The sequence below is a fragment of the Psammomys obesus genome, unplaced genomic scaffold, assembly GCF_907164565.1.
Source record: "Psammomys obesus unplaced genomic scaffold, mPsaObe1.curated_primary_1811, whole genome shotgun sequence".
Taxonomy (NCBI): Eukaryota; Metazoa; Chordata; class Mammalia; order Rodentia; family Muridae; genus Psammomys; species Psammomys obesus.
This window is the reverse complement of record NW_026596134.1, coordinates 9,537,389-9,560,019: the sequence shown is the minus strand read 5'-3', so window position 1 is coordinate 9,560,019 and position 22,631 is coordinate 9,537,389. Positions and strand designations below refer to the sequence as shown.

The 22,631-nt window shown below is 51.4% G+C and overlaps 1 protein-coding gene across 2 annotated transcripts in view; it reads left to right on the top strand.

The window, feature by feature from the left end:
- The first annotated feature begins 4,745 nt into the window (after positions 1 to 4,745).
- Positions 4,746 to 22,631, top strand: part of Rin3 (Ras and Rab interactor 3) — a 104,532-nt gene continuing 86,646 nt past the window's right edge. Inside the window, exon 1 of one of the 2 annotated variants that reach the window (XM_055593208.1) lies at positions 4,746 to 4,824. Coding sequence is in view for 1 of the 2 variants with exons in the window: in XM_055593207.1 (XP_055449182.1) it covers positions 7,701 to 7,741 (41 nt within the window). In the remaining variant the exon portion in view is untranslated. Of the gene's footprint in view, positions 4,825 to 7,440; positions 7,742 to 22,631 lie in introns of those variants that run through there. The other variant, XM_055593207.1, reaches the window with a different exon arrangement.

Here is a 22,631-nt window from a genome sequence, read left to right as displayed (position 1 = left end):
CCTGCACCAGGGTTTATGTGATGGCACTAACTATAATCTCAGGGATTATAGACAAACTGGGGCAGGGGGTTATCAGCTCCAGGTCAGCCTGAGGAAAATGGGGAGACCCTGCCTCAATGAACAAAATACATAAAAAGCCAACTCTAGGAAACACCCAACGGTGACTGAGCAGGGTGAGAGTCCTTCTTGTTCACGTGGATAAGGAAGTTCATTGCACTTCATGATGCCAGTGTCCAGCACCCTTCCAGGCTGCTTCGTCTCCTTCACAGTCCAAAATGGCTGCCTGACTTCATCTTGGCCACAATCTTCGTGAGCAAGCAACCTTGGGTCAGAACCAACCAGTTGAGCTGTTTCCAATCTTTTAGCTCAACAAGGATCTGGTGGCTGTTGCCTCAGATCTTAGCACTTGGATGGCTGGGGGAACAACTGGGCTCCCTAACAACATCCTGTCTCAAAACATACAAACAAACAAACAAACAAACAAAAAAAAAAAACATAGATTGATCCTGACCCATAGGAAATATATTTAATGGAGGGGGGATGTTATTTAAAGCTATTGTGTTTGGAGGTAATTTTTTATCCCTCAGTGGTAACTAACGCCCTGTATACAATGTTTCCACCATGTATTCTTGCCTACACAAATTCTGAGGGAGGAGAACGAATCTTGTCACGTGTGTCTTGTCCTTGCCTCAGCAGCACTTCAGCAGCAGACACAGTCCACAGCTGTGGCCAGCATCCTGCAGACTTCCATGAATCCCTTAGGGACTGTCACTCAGGCAAAGAGGGATCCTTGACTTTGCCACAGAAAAGAATTTCAAAAATAGCCAGTGTTAAGTAGCTGAAGTTTATTAAAAATAGAAAAACACCCAGAGAAAGAGCAGGGCTCACTCAAGAACATAGGTGTGGTTTTCCAAATAAGAGTGGCTTTTAGATGTCTCAGTGGTGACTGTGTACAGGATTTTAGGGACCTGGAATTTCATGCTTAAACAGTTTTTAAGGGACAAGGGACCCCCCACTATTTCTTCTTCTTTTTGGGGAGTGGGGGGTGTTATAAGGTAGCTCCTGAGGTGCCATAGATCAGACTACAATCTGATAAGGTAAAACCAGGAGCCATTGGGGTTGCAGAGAGCATAGACAACAATCTTTTATATAAACTGGATAGCTGGAAAGATTCCTAAAACACTGCAGGTTTACAGATGGGAAGGGAGAATAGCCTTAAGGAAAATTAATCGTGTTGGAATTCTGGATACTCTGACAAATACACCCAGAGTATCAGATGGCAAGAGGCTTCAGTCAGACTTCAGCCAGATTCCTTTCCCTTCCCATGTCGTCATAATTTTCCATCTTTCTGTCCTGCCTCCCTTCCCTCAACTCGGGCACACAGTAGGGCTGGCTCACAGTGGGAACTCTGCTCTCCAGGGATGAGCATGACCTCCTGGCTTGCCTTCTGGCAGATGAGGCGGCCTGGAGATGCTGAGCGTCTTCATGTGTAACCACTGGCCTCTTGTCAAAAATGTGGCTCTGCTTCCCAGAGGTCACTGTTGCAAAGTCTCTTTCCATCCCCTCACTCTCAGGGCTGCCAAGGGGAAGGCCCAGCTGGCCCAGCTGAGAGCCTGCCTGAGCCTGCAACCAGCAGCTAGTGTTCAGGGCTGAGTCTGTCCAGGCTCCGTCTCCTTCTCTGTGATAATCCTGCATTGTCAGAAGGGGCAAGAAAATAATCTTCCAGAAAAATGGCTCTCTGTGCTTAATGTTTCTAAACTAAATCGTCAGCAATTTGAATGACAGCATGACTCATGGCTTTGCTTTTTAATGATAATAAAATACATAATGCCCTTCATATAAACAATGTACAGCATATCCACGAGTTGTTTTGGTTATTTTTTTTTGTCAGCTTCTTGTTACTGTAACAACCTCTTTGCAACTGATAAATGACACAAATGCTACAGATGAAAATAACTGGTAAGTGACACAGATGAAATTGATTTTGTTTACTACCAAAGGGAAATGGTAAAGACATAAGTCAGTGTCTTTGCTCTGTTATCAGATGATGGTTTTTGAAAAATAAAAGAATACTTGTTCTGGGGTTCTTTGTTTTCTTTGTTGTTGTTGTTGTTTGTTTGTTTTGTTTTTTGTTTTTTTACAACATAATAGCCAAAAATTACACTTTTAAAAATCAGCTTCTTTGAAGTTTAATGTGCCCACGATAATCCTGAATTTAAGTAGAGTTTGGTGACTCTAGTTGTATGACTAGCCCTGCAAAAACCACCCCCCACGGAGCTGGGAGAAGACTCGCTGTGTGAAGGTGCCTGCACCCAGCTTGACAGCCTGAGTTTGATGGCCCATGTGGGAGAAAGAGAGAACCAACTACCACTCGTCCTCTGACCTCCACACACGCACCACAGCTCAAGCATGCCCACACTCACACCCACATATCAAACACACACAGCAAGTAACTAAATAGATAAATAAATGTAAATTAAGGTAACTTTAAACACCACCATAAGTAAGAGATCAGGTGTATTTGTCAGAGGATCCTCATGTGCGAACCCAAGCTGTGACACAAATAAAGGAGGGAATGATGTGTGTGTAGTTCCAGGCTAGTGTCAGTGTCTTTTTGATCAGGTTTTGTTCCTTCCCAATGTGACTGAAGAAAAAAAAAAAAAAGTCACACAGACACACACACACACACACACACACACACACACACATACACACACAGCTCCCGGGCCAAGTGTGGGTTCTTGTTACTATGAAGCCATAGGGCTCTGACATTCTCCTAGTGATAGTGCAGGCAAGTGACTAATTACACATGGAATTTCAACCCATGAGAGGAGGAAGGCTTTCCCCTCTCCTTCAGGACAGACAGACAGACCAAAGCCCTTAAGGAACTCGGTCCTGCCAATATGCCTGCCTGGGCGCAGATTCCTCTCTGTCTGAGCATCCAGGTGAGACCTCAGCCTGTCAGCATTCAACTCCTGCCTGGGCAACAAAAAGGTAGCTACAAAGGCAGCCCTCAGCGTGTGCCCAGACTCCACCTCAGAGAGAAGGGTATGTGTGTCAGCCCCTGGTGCTTGCTAACAGCTGCTCCTTCTCCCTGCAGAACTGGTGGCTCGTCACCTCAAACCCTGCTCAGCCAGGGCAGACGTTTGTGTTTCTTATGGACATGGCACCGGGTGACTGATCTCGAAATAACACTATGTCTATACTCCAAAGCCCCAGGACTGGAGGTATGGGAAGAAGATGGAAACCAACAAAGCTGTTTCCTGCTGATCTCTTTTCGCCAAGTGAAACACCCTGAAGAGCCATTGTGTCACGGTTTCTCCAGTCAGGTGCTTGGGCAGGGCTCATCTGGTGACAATCCTATTCCGTACAGCATCAGCAGAAGGGCCTGAGTGGCAGTTAGTGATGTCACAGCCTGAAGCCCTGGGTTCAACCTCCTCCCCCGATACACACGAAAGGACCTGACCGATGGGCTGCCCAGTCCAGTCCTCCAGCTTCCAGCCAGGCTGGCAGTCCAGCCACTACAATCACAGCAGGTCGAGAAGGAAGCCTGTGCTGGTGGTCTCGGCAGGGAATAACTGTTTCTGGGTCTGTTTGGGGCTCACGATAGGAAGGGGTCTGGGAATTGCAGAACTTTCACTTGTACCTCCCTATTCTTTTTCCCCCCTTTGACACAAGGTCTCCCCACATAGCCCAGGCTGGCCTGAACTTCCTTCTTCCTGCTTCAGCCTCCAGAGTGCTGGGTTCACAAGTGTGTGCCACCACAGCCAGCTCTTTCCAAAGCACTCTTCTTCCATTTGTTCTGCTGTGGTACTCACGACAGCCTATGAGGTGGGCGGTATTGTTAGCCCAGTTTACAGGTGAGGAGAGTGAGGCACAGAGAGAGATTACACAGCCACTAAGCGGCAGAGCCCGAAAAGCCGCTGTTCTTCTCATGGAGGTCAGCACTGCTCTAGGACGACCCTGAGATGCAGATCAAGTTCTCAGATGGAGAGTGATGGTCTCATCTCTAGATAACCTCGGGGTTCCTCCCCCATCAAGGGAAGAATGGAAGGTACCAGGTGGGGCTGCCACCATGCAGAACCTGGAGTTTTGGTGGACACCCCAGAAGCCTGTCTACGTGGGATAGGTTTTCAGAAACAAAAAGAATATAGAGTCTGCATTGTTTCTTCTAACTGAGCCTCTGGCTTGACGCAAGTGAGACTCAGGGCCTCTATCGAGATATCACAAGGAGAGCATGTATGTGGCTTTCCTCTGTCTTGGTTTTCCTCACTACTAGACTTTTAGAACATGGTGGCACAGGTTGGCTTTGGCTATTCTGCGTTTGTACTTGTCCTGGTTACAGGAGTTTGGCATGAGGGCAGATTGGGCATTTCTGGTCCTGCCAGCCAAAGTCCCAGGGAGGAATCTTACTGGCCCAGCTGAGTTACCTGTGATCCAAATCACAGTGGCAGGTATTTGGAGTCCTCTGATTGGCCAAATGTGCATCATGTGTTTTCTGTAAAATGAAGGGTGAGGTGAGAAGAGGGTGGCTCCTTAAAGGAAACCTAGGTTCTGTTGCCAAAGGGATGATTAGAAGCATGGCCCTCACACTGCCCTCCAGGGTGCCGATATGCAAGACTAGAGAGGGAGTGAGGGGAGGGGGTGGCTAAGGAACGGAAGAGGGTCAAGACAAGCTGACTGCACATTATCACTAACAGTGTCCACTCAGCCTTCTGGAATCTTGCCAGCCCCTCCCCCCCCGACACGGCACCGCTCCTAGTCAGTTATCAGCAAGAGTATTTCCACGGTGCATACCTGAGGAATTGTGGCTTTTCTGAGCAGGTGAGTGACCAGCCTTGAGGAGGCCTCTGTTGGGACAGGAAGGAGGCCTGAGACTGTTCTGTAGAACTCATGCTATTAGGGGTTTCTTCAGTGTATGGACAGTGCCACAAAAGGGAACCTATGGGGTCTGAGAGTATAAGGTTACTGTATCAGCCTGAAGAGCCTGGCCAGATGCAGTAAGATGGTCTACTGACCTAGGTCCAGGGGCACCTAGGAGTAGCCTGCAGGCTTATTGGCAGAACGGCAGCCAGAGATGCCTCCCTGAAAAGGGCTGCTGCCTTCCTCAGGTGCTATGCGTTCACTCTATTCCAGATGAGCAACAGAGGCTTGAGAAAGCTGTGTCCGCTGCTGCCCAAAGAGTCCCGGGTTGGATTTGAACCTGTGGCTGCCTTCTGTGCCCAGCTTTCAAATAGGAAACTACAGGGCTGTTGAGGGAGATGGTAGAAAGGATAACCTTGGCTCAGGGAGGAGTTAGCTTCAGAGGAGAAATGCCTATAGGGCCTGGTGGTGACCTGAGAGAGTGGCTCAAAGCATCAATCCCAGTACAGAGGGGCTGGGGAGGGGGTAGTGTAGACTGGAGTGGCTAGGGTTGCTTCCTGAAGACCACACTTTTTGTGCCTTTCCAATAGAAATACTAGTTTGATTGGGACGTTCACCAACCTAAAGTGTGTAATTTGATGGTTTTTCAGAAGAGCCACAAAGTTGTGCAACCAGCACCACAGTCAATTTAAAAACATTTTCATCGCCCCCAAAGAAACCCCGTAGCCCTTGCCAGCTGCTCGCCACTCTCCACTCCCCCCATCTTCTAGCAACCACCAGTTCATTTTCTGCGTCTGTGAAATTGCCTGTCCTGAGCACTTCATACAAATGGAATGTGCGCTTGGTGGCTGGCTTCTGTCACTTAGCATGTTCTCAAGATTCGTCTGTGTGGAAGAACCATGTTGGTGGGGCCCCATTCACTTTTGTGGCTGGATAATATTCCCTGCTTGAATATCACTTATCATATTTGTGCATTCATCAGTTGATAAATGCTTGATTGCTTCCACATACTGGCTACTATGAATAGTTTGTCTTTCTTTCTTTCTTTTCTTTCTTTCTTTCTTTCTTTCTTTCTTTCTTTTCTTTCCTTTTCTTTTTTTGTTTTGTTTTCTGAACTGGGAATTGAATGTAGAGCCTCACGTATACAAGCCAGGCAAGCATTCTACCTCCGAGCTCCAACCCCAGCCCTGTGTAACATAAATATGGTCGATATGAACAGTCATATACAAGGTTTTGCATAGACACATAATTTATCAACTTGACGCAACCTAGAAATCACTGAGAAGAGACTGTCAATAAGGGATTGTCTATGGGGCTGGAGAGGTGGCTCAGCCCTTAAGAGCACTGGCTGCTCTTCCAGAGGTTCCTGAGTTCAGTTCCCAGCACCCACATGGTGGCTCATGACCATCTATAGTGACATCTGGTGCCCTCTTCTGGTGTGCAGGTGTATATGCAGGCAGAACATTGTATACGTAATAAATCTCTTTTTTAAAAAGATTACATTAGTTTAGCCTGTGGGCATGCTGGCGAGGGGTTGTCTTAAGTTATCGATGTAGGAAGACTTAGCCCATTGTGGGCAGCGCCATTCCCTGGACAGGGTATCCTGTATATAAGAGCAGAGAAACTGAGCCGAACACAAGCTGGCAAGCAGGATCGCAGTCATTTCTCTTTGCTCTTGACTGGATATCACGTGACCAGCTGTTTGCCGTCCCTGCCTTGACTTCCCCACAATGAACTGCGACCTGGAATTGAAAGCTGAAATAACCCTCTTCGGGTGTGTAATTTCGCCTTTTGAGGAACTGCCAAGGCTGCTTCCCAAAGCAGCCAACCCATTTACTGTTCCCAGCAGGAGACTGTTAGCTACGCTTCATTTCTCACTTCCACAAGCTGATTTGGAGAAAACGCCAAGAAGAGACGTGGTGGTGAGGGGTGTGGACACCCTGGCAGAAATGTCTAACAGGCTAGGTGATGCCCCTGGTAAACCTGAGGACAGAGGCCAAGGCCGTGGATGGAAGTTGGGTTTCTCCTGTAATGCACAAGACATTTCACCTGCGTCCCCCCCTCCGCCCCCAGTTTTCTAAATGGAGACCAGGCCGAGAATGAATCAGACAAGGCGAACCCTGCTGTTACCCGGGTCTCACGGGCCTGGCGCCTCGCGATTGTTGTGTAAGGTAGCGGGTTTTCTCCCTCTGCCTCCTCCGTCTGGGTGCGGCACCCAGCACAGGTGCCTTAGACGTCAGGCTTGCTGGGCACTATTTTGTCCTCTGTCAAACGGTGAGCTTATCAACAGAGGAGGCCTCAAGGGGCCACCTGTCAGGGATGTGGAGGAGGTGCCCCGCCTTGGGAGCTGAGGTCCCAGTCCGGCTCTGCCAGCCCTGGGCGCCTTGTTGCCCGGTGCCTACTTGGAGAATTTCCCGCAAGTTGCCCTCGTAGAACTCCCGGCGGGCGGTGGCCACGGTCCTCGACCCCGGCACCACCCACCGCCAGGCCCAGCCAGAGAGGCGCGCCCCGGCTTCCGCGCGCCCCGGGGGGGGGGGGGGTGCTCCCGGCTGCCTGCAGCGGCCGCCGAAAGGCTTCTAACAAAAAAAAAAAAAAAAAAAAAGAAAAGAAAAGAAAAAGAAAAAAAGCCTCTTGACCACCAGGGCCGGCCTCTTCCTGCGAGCCCCGCGCGCTGCGATCCAGGAAGTGGAAGCCAGCGGCCCCGCGCTTCCCCACCAGGCGCGCGGCTGGCGTCGGCGCCCGGCCCGGCCCTCCGCGAGGGACGGCACCAGCGCCACGCGGAGGTCGCCGCTGTCCCGGAGCCCCCCCGAGCCGTGTCCTCCACCGCCCGCCCCACGATGCGGCGCGCCACGGCGCCCGCGAGCTCCCACCCCGCCGGGTAAGTGGCAGCCCGAGCCCGCCGCTCCCCAGGCGTCCTGGGTGCTCGGGGTGGACCCTGGGCTGCGGGGCATCGTGGGTGTCCTGCCGAGATGGACTGCCTACACCCCCACCACCAAGCGGGGACCGAGGCCGGACCTGCCTTCTGCAGGGAAAGGGGGCGGCCCTGGTGACTTCAGCCCTTGAACAAACTTTTCAAACCCGGACTTTGTTAACTGGAAGAGCGGCGCACGCTGTGCGGCTGGGCGGGTTTGGTTAGAGTGTGTTCGAGCAGGGGGGTGTCTGTGTAGACATGGCTCCTGCCTGGGCTGAACTTTGGATACTAGCGTTCGCTGCCCCGGCCCAGCCAGCCCCACGCACTACGATGCACCGCTGCTCTGCCCGAGTCCCCGCTTGCACCCTCAGCTCCTGGGGCCGGGCGCAGGGAGTAGGGTGGTAGATCAAAAGCACCTACGACTTCAGGCAGCCGCATCCGGCAGCTGATACTCTGCCTGGGTCGAGGCGCCACCAGATCCCCTCTGCTATCCCGCCGGATCAGCTAGGGACAAGGACCTTTGGACTGGCCTTTACAGAGCCTGCTGTGTGAGGAGGCTCTAGGGTGTCCCTGTACATTTGGTTGGCAGGATCCCGGGAGCAGATGCGGAATGAAGTGGGTGAGCCTAAATGGCTTGGGAACTGCCATTCGGACGGGATTCCTACTTTTGTGCTTTTCCCTGCCCCCCCCCCCCCCCCCCCCCCCCCCCCGCCCTGGGACTCTGCCCAGAGCTGTGCCGCGCTGGGAATGCCCTGTCACCGCCGCCCAGTCCTGAGGGTAGCTCGGGAAAGGTCAGGTTTGAAGCGGCACCGAGTTAGGAAGGGATTCCTGTGAAAGTCCTTCCAGGACTTTCTGAGGTGCTGTGGATGATGGGCGAATCTGCAGTACCAGACTTCGTATTTCCGTTTAAAAGTCCCGGGCCTGGTCCCTGACGGATTCCCGCGGCTGCCTTAATTCTGTTTTAATTCTGTGGCCTCATGTCCTTGCGTCTCCACTCTGTAGGACAGGAATACTGTATACATCTTGTGCTCTTTGGGTTTGGGGGACAGTAGGGTATAACTGGCCCCCACTCGGATAAGAGGGACTGGGAGTGGCCTGCCGGGAGGGGGGGCACTTAAGTCCTATAGATTTTGTTGCTTCCTTCCTTCCTCCTACCACCCCCACCAGCTACAGCCACAGTCAGGAAATTCTGTGTTGATGCTTCCCTTGGAAGTGATCTCCGCAGAGACAAATGTCATCTGACAGGGAACCGGGAATTCCGATGGGGAAGGGGGGCTCCCCGGAGCAAGTATCTGCTCTACCCTGGATGGTAAAGCTGGCTAGAAAAAAAAAAGAGCGTGAGGAGCCAGGCTCTGACCTCATCTACTCTACTTCCGCATTTTCCCCAAGGATGCCCCAGCCTGACCCATTCCCTCCTGCCTTTCTTTGTTCATACCTGTACCCATGATTTAATCTCTGCCTCGGTTTACTCACAAGGATAATCAACAGGTTGCTTTTGAGGTGGTTTTGCAGATTTTTCTGGGAGGCGACGTCCTCAATAGTGATTATGATCGTTATCATCGTCCTCTGCTGGGTGGGACCCTTCCTTTTGCCAAGCAGGTGACTGGGACCAAGTGACGTGACCTTGGCTTCATCTGAAAATCCAGTCCTATCATCCCTCCTTCGCTGGGATTGGATGGGATGAACTGTGGTGTGGAGGTGGGGAGGGTCGGTATATGTGAACCTGTGTGCTCATGTGTGAACAGACCAGACACCGATGTCATGTGTCTTTTTCAGTCACTCTCAGGTTGGTTGGTTGGTTGTTTGCTTCCGGTTTTTGTTTTTGAGACAGTCTTTCACTGAACGTGGTTTTCGATGATTCAACTGGACTGTCTGGCCAGCGAGCTACAGGGTCCACCTGTCTTTGCTCTGCCTACCCCAACGCCTGGATTTTACGTGAGTTCAGACTCAGGTCCCCAGAGTAAGCAGTTTACTGACTGAGCCACCCTAAACACCAGGCGAGGTGTAGTTAAGCATCTGTCTATAGGCGGTATAGGGTTAGGCCACTACTCTGACCTGCCTTGGACAGTGCCTGGTACATGCTAAGCACTCTGTGAGCAGAAATTGGCTGCTGAAAGTGCTTGATCCTTTAGAAGCCCTTTTAGGCGGGAAGGATTCCTAGGTGACATGTGTCAGACCTCACACTCGGGACAGGGACCACAGAGCAACATTTTCAACATGACCTTTCATACCCCCACTGGCAGGAAGCTCGCTGCTATGGGTAGCCATCCTCTGGATATAGAAACTGAAGGGAGCCTCTAATAGGTGTACATCTAATGATCCTGGTCCCTGCTCAGGGGTTGGTCCATTTCAAGTGCTTCCTGCACCTAAACTGCACACCTAAAGACTCAGGTGCCTTTTACCCCAACTCACCCTTAGGCCTGGTTGCCACCAGGACTGGTCCTGAAGGCTTTTGAATCTGTCCTTGTTCCCCACTGGCCTAGAGCCCTCTCCTTTTGCGGGTGGAAGACGTTCAGATGGTACCTCCAAGCAGCCAGGTTAGGGTCACTTGAGCCCCTACTCCTGTAGTGAGGGTTTTGCAAGCAAATTCTACTTCTTGTTGAAACAGTTGCCTGGGAAAAAAGAAAGTGCAGATGGGATGCTGGCTACGCTGGGTGCAGCCATTTTATTTTTCCACCCGCTGTGCTCGACTCTGCCATTCGCTCAAGACTGTTAACAACTCCTAAACCATTCTCTACCTGCTGGCTGGTGTCCTCAGAGAACATAAATTGGGCAGGAGGCATGAGGAACCCTCAGGGCATTCTAGGTATGTGGTCAGAGGGAGGTCACTGGAAAGAGAGGACTTTCAGCAGAGGTAAGAAAATCTAGAACATTCTAAGGGGTGGGGCCATGTGGTTAGCAGGATCCAGGGCTGCAGAAATTGGGGCTTGCAGGGGCCAGAGGGCTCAGCCGAGGTGAACAAGCTGTAGGTGAACAGGCAGAGTGGCGGGGTGGGGAGGGGCTATGGTAGCCTGGTAGCCAGGCGTAGCCATGATGGACAGTTGAGGCAATAGAAGTTAGACTGGCAGACTTTGTTGATGGGTTGATGTTAGATGTATGGAATAGTGGAAAGGGGGCAATGCGGAGAGGCTGAGTTGGGGGAAAGCTGCTGCTCGGGTTCAGACACCCAACTGTGTGGAGCCATGGGAGAAGGGATGAAGGTGTCCCTCAGAGCCTGTGCGGGCTGGAAGTCTCCAAGGCTCAGGGGAGATCTGGCTGGCACCCAACACCGCCCCACTGTGGCAAGCACCCAGCACATTTTCCTAGGTTTGCTACATGGAAGGTTTACTTAGGACTGTATTTGTAAAAGAATTCCACTCTCGGAACAAATGTGCCTGACCCAATCTGTGCTCGATGCAACAGTGAGGAAACAGACCCTGAAAGAGGAAGGTGGACCTGGGTCTCCTGAGTCTGTGGTCTGACGCTATACAGGCCCTGCAGGGAAGTTCTTAGCCTCTCTGGGCTGCCATCTCTGGCCGCTTGGCTTTCAGGATCTGATATTCTCAAGTAGTCCTGACTGATAGAGACCCTGGTTGGGGGCAGTGAAGGGTTGTTTTTTTATTGTTGTTATTGTTTTGCTTTTTAACCAGGGATATAGGGAGGGGTGCAGTTGGCATGGCATGGAGGAGTCTAGGCACACCCATCCCTGTAGCCCTCCTGGACTCTCCTCTCTTGATGCCTGCCTCTCCTGGATCCCAGTCTCTGTGTAGAAAAACTTAAGATGTTTCCAGGCACCCGCATTCTAAAATAGATGGGGTCCAGAAATCACAAGTGGAGACTCCTGTAATCACATCAGACTCCTGTATGGCTTCTCCACAGAAAGGAGGACATGCTATGAGAGGCAGGTCCCTCTCCACCTTCTCCACCTCCTACAACACAGAGAGAGTGGGCGCTGGCTTTCAGGGTCACAGGGTGATGACAGCTTCTTCCCTCAGGCCCTCCCCCAGGTTCCCACCTGTCATGGCCAGTGAATCATCCCTTGGTTCGTGTCACTAGACGGTGACAAATGAGCTGAGCTGGCAGGCAGCCACGAAGAAGGAAGAGAGGGCAGGTTTGGAGAAGAGAGGCCTGGAAAGGCTTGGAGTCGGGATCCTGAGCAGGCCTGGAAGGGAGGGCATGGCTCTGCAATTCCCAGGACCGGGTAGCTTCTCCACTGAGTTCGAAAAAAGAAGACAGACATTGGCCTAGCAGAGCTTGGCGGAAAGGGTTCAAGTGTATGGAGGTGGCTGCCTGGCCACTGTGGGGGTTTGGGAGAATCATGTGCCTAGAAAGAACCCAAGCATAGGGAAAGGGATCTAGAAGAACCCCTGAAATTCTTGTGTGCCCCTCTATCAGTTCAGCAGGGGAGAAAGAGGTGACTATGCGTCATCTTGTTGGTTAGTGGGTGTTTTAGTTAGGGTTCCTATTGCTGTGATAAAACATCGTGACCAAAAGCAACTGGGAGAGGAAAATGTTTATTTTATCTTACTCTGCTGCATCAGAGTCAGGTCGGGAACTGGAAGCCAAGGAGGAGTGCTCTTACTGGCTTGCTCCTGATGGCTTGCTCACTTTGCCTTTTTATAGTACCCACGACCATCAGCCCAACAAGTGGCATTGCCCACAGGGAGCTGGGCCCTCACACATCAATCATCAATTAAGAAAATGCAGCACAGGCCAGTCTGATAGGGGCATTTTTCTCAAACAAGGGTCCCTCTTTGAAAATGACCCTATGCGTCAAGCTGGCCTAAAATTAACCAGCACAGTGGGCTAGTACTGATCTATCAACCAATTCTAGACCTTTCTGTTAAGGCCCCTGCTGCCCAGAACCTGCTTTTTATACTTAGAATCAAGAAGTTGCACTGCTTTGTCCCTGAGGGGAAGGAGGGAGGTCTGGACCATGGAAGTCTTCCCCACGGAACGACCTAAAGATCAAAACCACAACTTTCAGCAGCTCTTTTGGTAGAGTGTTGCTGCAAAGAAAAGTGGCCGTTTCAGCTACTCGGAGGACTCCCGGGCTAGGAAGGGAGACCAGCATGTCCTTCCAGCCCCTTGTCACCCTCAGGTGCACGCTCACCTGTGTCAAAGACCCCTCGAGGGAGTTCAGAACACAGGGTGGGGTGACTTCCCTCTGCAGCAAATTGTAACACCCCCCCCCCAGGCTTCTGCACCCTTCCTAGTATGGAAGGCAGAGGCAGCGAGATATCCAGGACATACAATGGGGACCCAGCGGAGTCCCTCTCCCCCACGGTCCTTAACTGCCAGGATGTTATGGGACCTTCTCAGTGACAGGGCAGAAAGGAACATCTCCTGAGCCTGGAGAATAGAGTGGGCTTGGGGGTGTAAGTTCTGGGGTCCCTGGCTGCCTCACAAAGTTCCAAGTGTAAATCTCTGAACTCAAAAACTCAGAATTTAAAGGTGCTATTGGGCAGGGGTGGGAGGGACAGTTGCGGGGTTGGGGAGAGCTGTTTTTCTTAGATCTGGAGGCTGTGTAGAGACTTGCAGGAAGTAGACCACCTGAGAGCTAATGGGCACCTCAAGGTCCTGTCCTCTCTCAGGTTTGGGGACTGGTTTCCTAAGGAAGCAATGCTCTGCAGGTCTGGTCCCCAAATATAAACACTCTTACCTCTGAGCTGCTGCTCCAAGGGCAGCAACCAGTGCTGGCTTGTGGGCAGTGGGAATGAGACCCTTAACCAGGGTGCAGCCACGGAGCAGGCAATGAATGCTTCATCCTGCCTAGGGCTAGGAAGGTACACAGAATAGTCTTCTTCGCTTCCCTAAGAAACAAAGACAGACACAGAAAGGAGGCTTCTGGGTCACCTCTGTCCAAGCAGCTGGGAGGAAATGCTTTCTCACACTGTGGGTTTATCTGACAAAACTGGTCTTGTGAAAGAGCTGAGTTTGAGAGCTCCCGTGGATAAGCCCAATAGTTTCTTAGTGGGACTTGGTGACTGATGGTGGGTGGGAGGGCATCTTTGGAGGAGGGAAAGCATCAAAAAGGTTTGAATTTCCACCAAGTGGGTAGCGTAAGGACGGTAGCGATGTTACAGCAACCTTCAGTTATCTGTACTGTGTGTAGGTTGCCTGTGACATCAGCCTCTGCCAGGGTGGAAAGATGGAGGTCTGAGAAGACCCTGCCTGGGAAGGAGTGTCTGGCTCCCTGCTGGGGTGAAGCCTCTTGACCACAGGCCAGGCCTTCATTATGTCAGTCAGCCAGTCCCTGTGTAGGGGGCCAGGAGGTGACCCTGTGTCCCCTATCTTCATTCAGTGTGTGAGAGTGCCCTTGAAGGAGAGAGAGGCAGTCAGGCCGGAAGAATCCTTCTTCAGATATCAACAAGGCAAAAGGGAAGGCTTTCTCAGCTCTGTGTCTGTCAGGCTGTCAGCCTCGGCTTTTCACGGGAGAACCTGGCTTCCACTTCAGGTGCAATTCCTCCTCTCCCCTGTGTCAAGGCTGGGGGGGGGGGGGCTGCACCAAAGTGGGCAAAATGCCAGTGGCCACGAGCTTCGAAAGGGGTCTCGGAACCCTCCATGCTGTCTCTCCAAGCCCTGGGTTGCCACCGTTCTATCAGTAGATCTAAAAGATTGTGCTAGCCTGAGACAAAATCTTAGTTCCTTTCAGACAAAGTGGCTGGTCTCTGGAGTGACTGTGGTCAGGGCTTGTCTGTGTCTGAGGTGGCTACAGTGAGCTCAGGCCACATCCTATAAAGCATTGGCCCCAGGCTCTGAGGCAAGGCTGCATCTTCCTATTCAGGGCCAGGTGGACTGAGAGGCCTCTAGTTTTGGTCTGGGAAGAAAAGAATCCATGAGAGGGAAGGGTAGGGACTTTTGGGGCCTTAGAGGGGCTGTTCTATTGGACACTGTCATCCCCTCCCCCGCAGAAGCTGGCCTCTTGTCATTGCTGACCCTGGAATCTTCAAACAAGCCCAGACCTTATTATTTCCTATTAAGAGATGAGACTTCGAATGCGTATACCACTAGTGATTGGGGCCCAGTGAGGGTGCTGGAACCTACAGGAGGAACCTGTTTTCTGAAAGGCCAGCTGGGGAGGTACAGTGGGCTGGCCCCAAAGGGGAGGGACCACAGACATGGGGAGGCCTTCCTCCAACTCCCTGGGGCTCAGGGGCTGGTGAAAAAGTAAGCTTGGCCATGTTCAGTCTGGTGGTGTCTGGCTAATGGGTCAGCTGTCAAGCCAGGACTCACCCATCTCTTTTCCCAGACTGACATCTGGTTTTCTCCCTCTCAGCCTGTCAGAGACTTGCCGAGTGGCTGTGTCTAGGACGTTAAGTTTAAAGAAGGGCAGCTAAGGATGGCATCTGATGACCCTATCAGTCATACATCATCGTCCTGCTCAGCGTGTTGGATACAGCCTCCTGCTAAAGCACATTCTGGCATTCTTCAGTCAGTAAATATCATCCTGTCTGCTCAACAGTACACTCTCCTGCAGCCAGCTACCTGCTACTTGTTCACTCGTCCGTCTGCTAACCCATGCAGCCAGCCAGCCAGCTGTCCACCTATCTACCATCTGTCCATCCAGCCATCATCCACCACCACCCTCCTACCACCAGGCAGCTACCTGCTACCCACTTACTCATTCATACAGCCATCTAGCCAGAAGTCCAGTCCATCTACGTGCCATCTCTGCATTTATTCATGTGTCCATTCACTCATCCATCCACCTATTCATCTATTTATCTCTCCATCTATCTGCCTATTCACTTAGTCATCTATTCGTCCATCGAACTATTTATCCATTCAGCCAGCCATCCCTCCATCTTTCTGCCCATCCATTTAGTCATCTATTCATCCATCCAGCTATTCATCCATTCACCCATCCATCCCTCTGTCTTTTTGCCCATCCATTTATTCATCTATCCATTCATTCATCAATTCATCTCTGCCTATCTAGTCATTCACTGAACGGTTGGACATCTAGACATTTCCAGTTTATCTAAGGAGCATAAGAGAGGCATATGCACAGCTCAAGTGCAAGGTACTGTAGACAAAGGTGCTGAGCCGGCACTACCATTGGCTGTGGTGAGCAGGGAGGGCCTGGCAGTGATAGCACTCAGGTTGTTGAGTCCTGAAGGTTGAGTATATTCTAACTGCTGAGATCAGGAATATAGAAAAAGGGGTTTAATCAGGAGTTGGCTTGAGTGGGAAGTTGAAAAGTTGATACAAATAGGTCATGTGTGGAACCTGAAGAGTCTGGTGTGGGGGCAGGAAGAGGTTGTGTGTGTGAAGGCATGAGGGGGTTCTGCTTGGCTCTCTGTAGAAGAGTTTGGCTTTTGTTTCTCATGGTGATGAAGGTCCATGTAGGGGCTCAGCGGTATGGGGTAAGATGCTGCAGCCCAACCTGCCTAGCACCTTCCACCTCCCACACTGCTCATAGGGTGGCAAGCCCAGCTTTCACAGTGTTGTCATGAGGCCAGAGACAGTGTTCTCAGCCCTTTGGGCTGTGAGACCATTGGGAACCTTGTGTGCCTGTGTGCATATGTGTATGCTTGCGCACATGCATACACACTATTACACATGTGCATACTATTGATTTTCAAAAACAACTTTTATTACATACCTTAAAAATTCAAATATAAACAAGAATAGTGCAATTGAAAGCCTCAAACATCTGTCTCTCTGAGTCTGTACCCAGACCAAATGTGTGTTTATATAATTTTAATCTGTATGTATGTAGTGAGCTGTGTTCCTCTTTTTGCAAAGAGGGTTACCGCCATTCTGCTTTTTCTATCACAAATTCTATCCCAAGTAACAGTTTCACATCTTTTGTCCATATCCGGAAATAATGCTAAACTGAATTTTAGGGCTATGTACAAGTCCTTGTTCTCAGAGGAGGCAGAAAGAAGAGAGAGGAGAGACCGCAATTTCGCTGGATCCTGTGGCTGTTTATTCTGGTGGAGGGACGAGATTGCAGGACTGTGAGTGTTAGATTTCTCTGGATCCTGTGGCTATTTATTCTGGTTTGCGCCTGACAGCGAAGCCTTGTGCTCTGGGAAGTGTCATGCCTCCTCAAGACTGTTGCATACTGTTGCTCCTCAGCAGGTTGCTCACCGCTCAGAAACGTGCCTGGCTGAAGGAGCAGCGCTGGGGGAGGGGAGGAGGAAATTGCATTTTGCTCAGAGCTGAGTATCATGACAGCTGTGTGGGAGGTGGGGTGGGCTTGGCCCGCTTCTGGGGAGAGGCAAAGAGCACCACCCTTTATTTTTCACACAGGCACTCTGTCCGCCTTTGGGTACCCCAACCAAAGAAAACACTAATCAGCATATGTGGGGCACAGAATGCCCAGCCCAGAGGAAGCTTGTGCTGAGGGACAGCAGCCAGGGCGGGGAGGTGCTTGCATCCCAGGGCTTGGAGATCCTATGAGTGAGAGATGCCAGCTCCCATGGCCCTACTCATATAATCGCTCACTTCTGTGCCCTTCAGTTTTCCTTGGACCATAGGGTCCTATGAATGGACCCAGTGTAAGCCAGGCTGCAGCTTTGATGGCATTGAGGCCCTCCGAACTGCTGTGGGGCTCAGTAGGCATTTCCTGTTTTCGCTTGGGACCTCACTGTGTTGGTTATACTGGCTTGTGTACCCAGGCCCTCACAGTCTTTGCTTCCAGTTTGGGTGACAGTGCGGGCACCACCAACATCTGTGCCCAGATTTCCACAGTGGAAACCACATGGCTGCATCCAGGCTGCTAGGTAAAGAGGATGAGTGGCCCCGGCTATGGAAGCTACTACAGGAATCTGGGCCGAATAAGGCTCAGGATCTGGACCAGATCTAGGCAGAGGACATGTGGTAGAGGAGGGTTGTTGCAAGTATCTCTAGGAGGGCAAGTGCATGGATCTGACAGGAGCCATGTGTGCACACCTTCAGGTGGGCAGGGTGCTGGTTCCTTCTGCCTCCTCCCCAGGAGCAGGGGCAGCCATGGCTCAGCATATTCTCAGTGAGGCCTGCACACTGTGGTCAGAGAAGCAGGGCCTAGAGCAAACTGGCAGGACTCACTTTCCCATCTCTGCCTCAGTTTCCTCTTTGTACAAGCAAAGTCATAACTGCTCCTAACCCATGGAGTTGTTGGATTTTGTGAGTTAATGTGTGTTTGAACAGTACGTATTCCATGACATTTTTCCTGAAGGTCCCTGCTCCTTGCCCTCATGTCCCTGTCACCAAGCCTTCTGGCAGTAATGCAGTATATAGGGTTTCTGTGCCTTGTACAAACTGGTGCCTAGTTCCTGTCCACAGTCCACTTTGATTGGCTTTGACTCCTTGGGATGGATGCTTTCCCTCTCTGGTCCCTGCCTCCTCTGTGATGCGGTGTGGAGATGCAGAGAAGCCTCATGTCCTAAGCCCTGAGTGGAACAAGTAGTGGGTGACTTCACAGCCCTCACACAGTGGCACTTCACAAGGCTCATAATCTCCATGATGGGATGGGGAGGAGGCCCAGGAATGGGCTTCTTGGGAAACCCCCAAGTTTGGAGGCTGGGCGAGGTTCCTACAGGTGCCGATGACTGCCCTTTCTTCCCAAGTATCCTCTGCCTCCACAGGGAGCTAAGTGAGCAGGCTGCGAGGCCAGGCTCTGTGTGGACAGACCCTGCAGGTCTTGGTTTCCCTGAAGTCCTGTGCAGGTTCACAATGGCCACCACTGGTATCATGCCATTGGGACATTCCCAATGGATCCTCACACTTCCTCATGGCTTCTGTTTGAAAATCTGCCCACTGGCTAAAATTTATGTGCAACCCCCAACCCATGCTTGTGGCTCCCTAAATCTTCTCAGAGTGCCTACTGAGAACTGCGAGTCCTCTGACAGGAGGGCAGGTGGCAAGGCAGATGCGCGTCCTTCCATGGCCTCTCCACCTCACACAGCAAACAGATGTCCTTGTTACCATTCACATCAGATGTGTTCTGAATCTCTGTGCTTTGTTGTTGCTGGTGGTGGTGGTGGTGGTACAGCTGGTGGTCATTTTATTGTTCCAAATGGCCCCAATAGCACTGAAATGTCATGTTTCTGAGCATGCGGTGTGTCTGGGAAAAGGTCTGCGGGTGCTGCAAGCTTCCTTTAGGCATGAACTTCAATGCAGTGGCATGGGGTATTTGGTAGCAATGAATGGAGGAGGTGTATTCACTCAGAAGCACATAACTGAAGCTTAGGCTGGCCAGAGGCCCTGAGAACAAGGTTCAGTATTGGCTCTCAGTATTCACAGAGAGCAAGGAGAATCTAGCCTCTGAAGATAAGCCCATCTGTTCCCTGCCTCCTAGGCCTCCAGGCTGAGGAGTGTCTGCTTTATCTGTCTTCTGCCCGGAAAAGCACACAATGTCCCTTAGGCCCAGCCTGGGGCCTGGGGCTTCCCTCATCCCTAGTAAAGTCTGTGGCTTTGGAAGGCAGTTTCTGAGGAGGTTAGTAGTCTATGCAGGTCGCTCTGACTCTAATAGAACTCTCTTGGCACTCATCGCTGTTCTCTGATAACCCCAGCTTGCATCCTGAGGATCCACTTCTGGCCACTCTATCAAGAGTCATCCCTACTGTCACCGCCCTCCAAGGCTGGAGTTCTTGTGCCTCTTGGCAGTTGTGGAAAGTGACACAGTAGAGCTGGAGACCAGAATTACGCTCAGTCCCAGCTAGAGCCTCTGCTTAGCCATGAATCTCCTGAGTTCTGCTTCTTTGTGCCGTCCCCGAGGCCCACACCTGATGCCCTCCTAGATCTAGGGATGCTTTGGGTCCTAACTGCACTACCATTTGGAGTGTCCCATCATCTCAGCCCACTGCAGGGTGATACCGCATCTGAAAGGCACAGAAAGATGCCAGGCCCCTACCTACCAGTTTCCAGGCATGGTGGCACACACCTTTAACCCCAGGACTCTGGAGGCAGAGGCCCTTGGATCTCTGAGTTCAATGCCAGCCTGGTCTAGAGTGAGTTCCAGGATGGCCAGAGTTACATAATGAAACGCCATCTAGAAAAACAAAAACAAACAAACCCACAAACAAAAACCCCACCACAATAACAAAAACAAACCAAAAAAACCTTGCTTAGCATGCTCAAGGCCCTGTCCATAGAATTCCAAACACTGGAAATGGGTGTGTGGAGCACAGGCCCTGACTCTCTTCCTATGGCTCCCCCACTCCCCCACCTCAGAACTTCATCCAGCCTCAAGTTCACTACTTGATCTCTTGCCAGCTCCTGCTGCCATCACAAAGAGGCAGAGACAGCAGCTTATAAACAACAGGTTTACAAGAGTACCAGGTATCCCCATCACAGTTTTGGAGGCTCTGAAACCCCAAATCATCAACGTGGCAAGAGATTCAGTGTCAGTGGGGCCAGCTTCTGTTTCTCACAAGGCTCCAGGCTCTGTCCTCACATGGAAGAGGACCAAACCATGTTCTGGACCTCTCTTAGGAGGAAAAAAAAAATCCACCCATAAGGCTTCACCCTCCCTCACGATGGCCCTTCCTGAAGGTGCCATCTTCTAAGGTTTTGTCATGGGCATTTGGGAACTCATAGATGTGGATCTATGACAGCCAGTGTCCTCAGTTTCCTCTAAGTTCCCACCTGAACAGTCACCTCTGTGCACTTGTCACCTCCGATGGAGCAGCTGAGCATATACTGACAGGGAGTAACTGTGCGGTTTCCAGCCAGGGCAGGCAACACTGCTTGGATTCTGTAGGTAGCTAGGAGGTGGCTCCCTTAGAACCGGCAGGAGAGTAGTCAGCCTGGGGCACATACATGGCATACCTGACACCCAGCAGAGGAAATGACACAGCCTCTGTTTGGGAGAGTTACCAGGTGACTCTGTGTCACAGCTGCTGGGAGGTGTGATGCTTTGGTGGTTTGTGCAAGATGGGGGAGGGGAGGTCAGGCCCGTGCGTCTGCCCCCTGTCAATCTTAGCAGTGACCTAAGCAGGGGCAGCTGCTAGAAGCCAGCCTTGCGCTCTGAGTCGTTCAGAGATGGGGGCTCCTTTGTCGAAGCTCACTTCCTTCCCCGCCATAGACACCCATGCCCTCCAGTAGCCCTGTGAAGTCGGTGGGGGCATGTTGCCTTTTTCTTGTTTTACTGCTGTGGAAACTCAGATTCAGAGAGGGAGGGGGAGCAGCAAAAGCTCACACAGCAAAAGCTCACACAGCATGTCAGTAGCAGAGGCTCAACTAGAAAGTTGCTCTTTCTCCGGCATAGGGCTCTTCTTACCCTGGTTGGAGCCGTGCAGGTTGAACACCGGCCATTTATAGCTGGACATTTACTGAGGTGTTGTATGCTGACCCTTCCTACTTTCCACCTCAGTTCCAGATGGTGAAAACCCTGAGGAAGCAGCTTACGGGACCGGAGAGGCAGAGAAGGCAGAGTGACAGCGGGATGTGGGGGATTCTAGTGCTCAACGCTAGAATGGCCTGCTTGGGTAGGGACTCCACCCCTGGCTGTCTATACCACAAGCCTCCTTGTTCCTGTTTTTTCAAGAGCTCCTTCCCTGGGAAAAGAAAGAAGCAGGAACAAGGAGGATGCGAAGCTGGGGGAGGGGACGGTCACCAGAAGCCCAGGAACCCTGGGGCATCTGTGGGCAGCCTGCTAAAGGCTGAGGCCGGGCGTCCAGCCTGCCCGGTGCAGCAGCTCCCAGGAGAAAAGCCATTGGTTGCAGGGTGGCATTTCTTTCCCTGTGGGCTCTCTCCCAGCAGAGCTGTGCTTAGGGAAGTGACGTGCAGCAAGGATGTGCGATTCTCCCTGCCAGCCCCCTTTTCTTTCCAACTGAAAAGAAATCGCAAGTAGCACAAGTTCATGAACTCTGAAAAGGCAAACGAGAGAGAAGTCTAGCTCTGCCTTACACCCGAGTGTAGCCACTGGCTACACATTCAATGCAATTCATGAAGGTGACACTGTGGCTTGCAGCGGCCACAGGCCATGGAACTGCACTGGGTGCTGTAGGTCCACCAGGTCGCCAACATCACACCGGATTTCAGGAGATAGCACCGACTAAGCTAACAAACCAGGGAAACCTACCAGCCGCCCCTAACCGAAGCTTGGAATGAGCTGGACCACCTTTGCAGTATTCAGGAGACAGCGTTCGTGTGTTTATACAACTACACATACACAATTCGGTCTGGTCCGCCTGGCTTCTGGCCATATGGACATATGAGAACATTTTCTCTGCTTCTTTTTTCCTCCAGAGGAGGGATCTGAACGGGTTATTTTACCTGAGGCTTTCTGTTGCTCAGATAAAATACCTAAAGAGAATCTACTCAAAGGAGGAAGGATTTGTTTTGGCTCACGGTCTCAGTTTCCGATGCTTTTGACTCATGGTTTCGGGTTTCATCACGGTCACCAGGCTCTGTTGCTTTGGGGGTCTGAGTGTCAAGGGCAGAGCATCATGACAGGGAATAGAGTTGTGTGCCTCACCATGGTTGGGGAACAGTGAGAAAACTCACTTGTGAAGTAAAGCTATTTTCACTCCCACCTGCCCCCATCCCCACCCCAAGCTCGTGGAACCATGATCCATCAGTGAAAGGCTGCACTGATGAGGTTGGAGTCCTCACGACCTCTCACAGGCATCACTTCTGAACTCTACTACATTAGGCCCTTCCCTCATAGGTTTTGGGAAAACACTTCAGATCCATTCTGTGATCTGAAGCACAGGGAAGGCAAAGAGCCTCAAGTATGGGGAGGTCTGGCCCATTCTGGCCCCTGGTTCTGTCAGGGTGTCCAAGGTGTTCCTAGACAATAAGCTGAGGTTTTGAATGCTGCACCACCCAATTTTGCTCTATTTTACACAAGCCCAGACAGTCAACTAATAAATCTCAAAGGCATGTTCCTTTACGTGTGTGTGTGTGTGTGTGTGTGTGTGTGTGTGTGTGTGTGTGTGTG